Genomic DNA, 5,765 nt, shown 5'->3' with positions numbered 1-5,765 from the left:
TTCAGCAGCGATCCAGCCCATTATATTTCCATTCAAGTTCGAGGTTCAAAACCGATTTTCAAGTTCGATCGAGAAGCAACTTCACAATTGTTTGAAATGACATCTTACCATATCTGAAATAATTTGATGAATTATGGAAAGGTGCTTCTTTCGGATTCTTGTTGTCGGAATTCAATGAGTTATGATAAGCACACCATGAGAAATAAGGGAATTATTCTTCATGTACTTAATTGAGCTCATTATGAGACCTACAGCATCTTAAATAGATGTGGAGTGCATTCTTTTGACATTCGAATAACACAATTAATATTTAAAAGCACAGAATCTTACATGTTACAGTGACTGATGATCAGGACATACAGCCCTTATCGAAAGAAGAGATTTCTCCTGTATTGTAATGAAGTAGTTCAGGTACACCTTTTAGGGCATACATATCAGATGATCAAAGGAAGGAGTTACCATGCAAAATTTAACCCGAAGTAACATACCTGCTCTTATAACACACCATTAGATGATCACAAGTTGTATGCAGTTCATTTAAGTAAATAAGACCAGGGTAGTCTTATACATTTCAAAAATTCAAAAAGCTAGAGACCGTCAGCTCATTTCACGCTTTTTCCTTATTGGATACGTTGCAGTGACCATGTTTACTAATGTAGGCCTTCGTGTAAAGGGAATGGTGTTCTCATATTTTGTCTGATGTACACCTAAAGGCTATTCCACCTTACACTTCTAATTAACAAAACCAATCAGTTCAAAAACATATGCTGTGCCAGAAGATAAATTCAAGGACTTGGTGGTGGTAGATCATTGAAACAACTTCGGATTAAATGGGGTCTTTTTGCCCAATTTAGAGCTACAAAATTAAACAGTCAGCATGTCACTCTTGATTGTAAATACAAAGTAAAAGATTTTCATTCATGACCTCAAATAGCAGTCAAAAAGAATGAATGGTGTTTAATATCTCAGGCTTAAAAAGAAGCTTAAAAAGAGACGCTTTGAGACACTCCTACATAAACAAAAATCCTAGAAAAGCAGTGAGCATCTCATCGAACTACAGACAGCCATAATATTTGGATGATGAAGCTTTCCTTTTGTCTAGGGTTGTAAGTGTACAATTGCACACAATACATAGCTACCTACATTAGCTAGTAACCCATAGCAGCCTCTCATTACATTACAAAAAGCAAAAGGTTGTGTTGAATTTCTAACTGCCTCAATATACATCCTAGACAGTATTCTCCAAAGTAACACCCCAATTTTTTTAAGATCTTTTTAAGCAAAAACATTTGCCACATTTGTTCATTTAAATCATTTTCCTTCCTCTGCTAAAAATGTCATGATCAATACTGGAGCCTACCTAGAGAACAAATTTCATCAGGAGAAACCCAGTTTCATGAGGACAACTAGTAAGAGTTAATGAAAGATTATGTCTATTCATCATCCTCATCCTCATCATCGTCCTCATCGTCCTCATCATCATCCTCTCCATCATTCTCAGCACCATTACCCTGCTAATCAACATGGAGTCTTGCTTTAACATACTATATACAGTAACTCAGGCAATTTATGTAAAGCTTCTGATTTATTTACGGAATAGCTAGGTCGGGCTCTTCATTTCATTTGAAGCCCAATGTTTACCTGGTCTTCTACATCCTCATCTTCATCCTCATCTTCTCCATCCTCAAACTCATCCTCATCATCATCTGCTTCCTGAGACATTAGATAAGAAAATTTAAAGAATCCTCAAACCCATCTTCTACAATCCTTACAATTCACATAGCAAGGCAATGTGTTAAAGACTTACATTATTGAAATATTTCAGAGGATTTGGCCACAAGTCTTCCTTGATTATCTCTGCAACCTAAAACATTTGGAAGACCACAAGTCCAATCAAAGTCCAAACAGAAATCAATTAAACTGATCATGAAGCAATCCAATAATGTATGCAGATCAAAGCAATAAACTAACAAGCTACTATGTAAAAGAAAGTAACCTCGTCATTGACACCATCAGACGACTCCTTTTGGTCTGTGTCACTAAACCATTTGAAGAAACTGCACAAACCTTATCAAACCATCAGTCTTTTCTATTCACATGAGCAGCTCCAGTAAAACTCAGTACATAAAAATGAACCATTGATAAGGTATTAACTTTCATATTACGCACACATTTTAAACTCCCTAATATCTAGTTTATCAATAACTTGAACCATCAGTCTTTATTATTCACATGAATAACAACCACATAACTCAGAAATTAAAATAAATCATTGAATACATATTAACTGTCATATCTTATACTTCTTTTTGTTGTTCAGGAACAAATATCCAAATACACAAACTGACCTTTCTTCTAGAAAGGATCTCTTGTTCCCATCCTTGGTGGGAGCATTACCATTCGTAAAATCCTGAGAAAATTACTAGATACTTTCAGCAAAGATAGATCAAATGAAGCATAAACACCATTGAATGCATCAACAAAGAACACATTGAAGACAAAAGAAGAATACCATGCCCTCCTTCCAGCGCGGGTGGGTGCCTGATATTGATGTTGTGCCTTCATCAGAAAAGCGGAAAACCTTAACAAGCTTACTATCTTCGAAGTAAGGATTTGGACGAAATGTCTGGAAAAACAATTGATCCGAGTTTAAATTTCAGAAATGAAACAAAATCAATACATACAAGAAATATTAGAGAACCACATACAAATGTAATGCTGTATCCAGATTTCACATCCTTGAAATCTTCAACATCTAAAGATTGCAGGAACTTAAAAACCTGCAACAAAACGTTTGGAAATGATTTCATTCAATATTATTTCTTCAATAAAAGCTCACAAAGACTCAATTCAAGAGAAAAAACAAAACTATAAACATTACCTGCTGATCTTCTTCCGTAAGTAGTTCACATAATGCAGGATGGCTCAGAAACTATCAAGATCAAACCAATGTCCAACCAGTAAAAGCACAAGAGTAAGTCATTGAGTTCAGCAGCTAGCATTACACTTTGAATAACCATTATTAATGTTAACCTAAGATACTCTTATTCGAGATTCTATGGTATAGAATAGGTAAATACAGCTTTGCTATTGAAACACTCTAAATATAAGAAGAGAGGAAAAGTATGGAAACATGTTCATAAACATAGAGACAAAAATTATAATGATTTTGCTTACGGCAGTTAACCAAAAATCAGCAATTCCTTCGATGATTTCATTCCTCTTATGGTATATGGGCCGCCTTACTTCATTATACTTCTGCTCAACTTCGAGAACCTTGTCACTCGCTTCCTCATTCACCTATCATACGGGAATACAGACGTTCAATTAACTACAGAAACGCAGATAAGAATGTTGTTTTTTAGATGATACAAGATGTAAGAGAAACTGAAACCAAAAGAAAAAAAAAGGTGATTGCTTGGTTTCATTTCATAATTTTTGTGGCGGAAGAAATGCTCTTCTATCGATGCATCAAGAAAAATGAAGAAAATCAAAGACGCAATTAGTGTGGATCAATAAACAAAATAGAAAACAAGATCCTCAACTCGCATCCAGAGAAAAACCAAACCCACGGAGGGAAAATTAGAATTGATGAATTCTGTCAGATATGAGATTGTTTTAATGAATTTCAAATACGACTTAAGAGCAAGTAAGCAACCATCTGTGAAAGGATAGAGCAATTTACAAAGGTTCATTCTCCTCAAATAAAAAATGGAAGTGAAACCACCCTCTAAAATCTCACTGATAATTGTAGCTAATGAGCTTAGAAACCTAACCTAAGCAGAAAACCCAAATACAGGAGAAGCCTCCACGGAATCAAAATGAATGGCAATGGTCAAAACAATAAATAGAAGGCGTTGAGGAAAGAAGAAAGAGTTTTCTTCCCTGATCAGATTTCAAAAAAACGCAAAACTACACAGAACAAGGGGGAAATGTTAAAAAGAGGAAAGAATCACTATTTCCCGTTTATTGTGGTCTGTATCAAGCAGAAAGCGAATTGAAAGGATGCGATCAGACATCAGAAACTGAAATAAAAACGTTCCTTTTAGCTCCATTTCCTTCAAGAAAACTATCAGGAAAGGAATCAAACAGAAACAGCGCTACATTTCTCTTGTTGGTAGTGTACATTAAACAGGCAACAAACGAGCGCCTTACAAATTAAGTAGATTAATTTCTCTAGAACATATGCCACACAAGACAGGAGAAACAGCGGAAAATTTGAGCAGCACATCGAATAAACGCGAGATAAAAGCCAAAAAAGAAAAGAAAAAGGAGGACTTCATTTTCTCAAGTTGAACAATGAATATCCTGCAGGAGGTTCTGAGCGACCAAAAGCTGAAGAGAAGGCGAGAAAAACGAACAGGAAGCTTATCAGAGAGAAGAGGAAGAGGAGCACTTACTTTCTCTAGTGCGTCTTGGACATCCTGCAGCTTCTGGATGGAAAGGACGAGTTCCGTGTCGAGCTGTTCCGAGCCATCGTCTTCTTCGACCTTCGCTTTCTTTCCTTTATCAGTCATGGCGGAGAAAGCAGAAGAGAGAGAGAGAGAGAGGAAGGAAGGAAGGAAGGAAGGAAGGAATGGAGAAGAAGAAGAAGAAGAAGAAGAGGAAGGAATGCAGAGAAATCAGACAGAGAAAACAGAGATGGAGGAGAAAGGAGGGAAAAAAAAAACAAATGAATACAGAAGGAGAAGGAGGAGGAGGAGGACTGTGTAAACCCTAGATTTTTGCTTTTCTCTCCTCCTCTCTTTTTCCTTCCTTTCTCTCTTTTTTTCTTTTGTATTTTCCTTTCTTTTTTTATCCTTTTTTCCTTCTTCCTCTCTTGCTTTTTGCTTTTTGCTTTTTGCTTTTTGCTTTCTTGCTTCTTGCTTTCTTGCTTTTTGCTTTTTGCTTTTCTTCCTCTTTCCTGCTTTTCTTCCCCTCTTTTGCTTACTTTTATTTACTTTTTCCCCCCCCCTTCTCCTTTTTTGCTTTTTGCTTTTTGAATCTCTTTTTCTTCGTCTATTTTTCTTCTTTTTTTTTGCTTCTTTTTCTCTTCCTCTTTTATTTGCTTCTTCTTTTTTTTTTTGCTTTTTGCTTTTGGTCTTTACTTTCTCCTTGTTTTTGCTTTTTGCTTTTTTGTTCTCCTTTTTTTTTTTTTTTCCTCTCCTCCTTTTTTTTCTTTTTTGCTTTTTTTCTCTTCTCCCTTTTTTTTGTTTTTTTTGCTTTTTAATTTTCGTTCTCTTTTTCTTTTTTGTTTTTTGCGTTTATTCTACTTTTTCTTTTTTGTTTTTGCTTTTGCTTTTTCTTGTGGTTTCTCTCTTTCTTTTCCTTTAGTTTTGTTTTCTCTTTCACCCCCTTCAAAATTTTCTCTTCTTCCGAGTGTTTTTCCTTTCAACATGCCCAAACGAGAAAACAAAGACACACAAAGAGGATCTGGTCTCATCTGGTGTGTGCGTGTGTGAGTCTATGGACTCGAGACGACGACGCATAGTTCATTATTCTCGACAACTTCACTCTTCCTGATCATGATAAATCGTGGCCACATGAGAAAATGCCAGGACGAAAAACTGTTGGATCATTTGACTTGTTGATCAATGTCAATCACGTTAACCCCTCAACAAGCAAGAACACGGAACACCGGCGGGTTAGCTTCCGATAAACTCAAGGCTTCGATGAACCAACCAACTCTAAGTGATCCACGCTAGTGTGGCAACCCGAATCACTCCTACAGGACACCATCTCTGTCAATTGTGTGTGTCATCTTTGCCTCGACTAGTTGGCAGTTC

At 36.3% G+C, this 5,765-nt stretch overlaps 1 protein-coding gene across 2 annotated transcripts; it reads right to left on the bottom strand.

Moving 5' to 3' along the window:
* Positions 1-1,179: 1,179 nt before the first annotated feature.
* On the bottom strand, positions 1,180-4,559 carry LOC147862242 (NAP1-related protein 2-like). 2 transcript variants are annotated; one of them, XM_087322920.1, is made up of 10 exons: positions 4,401-4,559; positions 3,178-3,300; positions 2,882-2,932; positions 2,709-2,780; positions 2,513-2,626; positions 2,349-2,410; positions 1,997-2,057; positions 1,808-1,864; positions 1,642-1,713; positions 1,180-1,514 (listed from the first exon to the last, which is right to left on the bottom strand). In XM_087322920.1, the coding sequence occupies exons 1-10, from the start codon at positions 4,515-4,517 to the stop codon at positions 1,434-1,436; spliced, it is 810 nt and encodes a 269-aa protein (XP_087179046.1). In that variant the 5' UTR covers positions 4,518-4,559; the 3' UTR covers positions 1,180-1,433. The 2 variants fall into 2 exon arrangements, with proteins under 2 accessions (XP_087179046.1, XP_087179047.1); XM_087322921.1 differs by having other exon boundaries at positions 1,180-1,511.
* Between the last annotated feature and the right edge of the window lie 1,206 nt (positions 4,560-5,765).

This window comes from Azolla caroliniana, unplaced genomic scaffold, assembly GCF_043228905.1.
Source record: "Azolla caroliniana isolate FFs.n. ecotype wild unplaced genomic scaffold, voAzoCaro1.0.p SCAF_7, whole genome shotgun sequence".
Lineage (NCBI taxonomy): Eukaryota > Viridiplantae > Streptophyta > Polypodiopsida > Salviniales > Salviniaceae > Azolla > Azolla caroliniana.
The sequence above is the reverse complement of the archived record's forward strand: the minus strand, read 5'-3'. Positions and strand labels throughout refer to the sequence as shown.

Excerpts from the sequence above, each read along its gene's own strand:
- LOC147862242 (XM_087322920.1), bottom strand. The coding sequence starts at position 4,517 with ATGACTGATAAAGGAAAGAAAGCGAAGGTCGAAGAAGACGATGGCTCG. Across the intron at positions 3,301-4,400 it reads TCCAAGACGCACTAGAGAAA|GTGAATGAGGAAGCGAGTGA; the intron begins GTAAGTGCTCCT and ends CCCGTATGATAG. Across the intron at positions 2,627-2,708 it reads CTGGATACAGCATTACATTT|ACATTTCGTCCAAATCCTTA; the intron begins GTATGTGGTTCT and ends TTGTTTTTCCAG.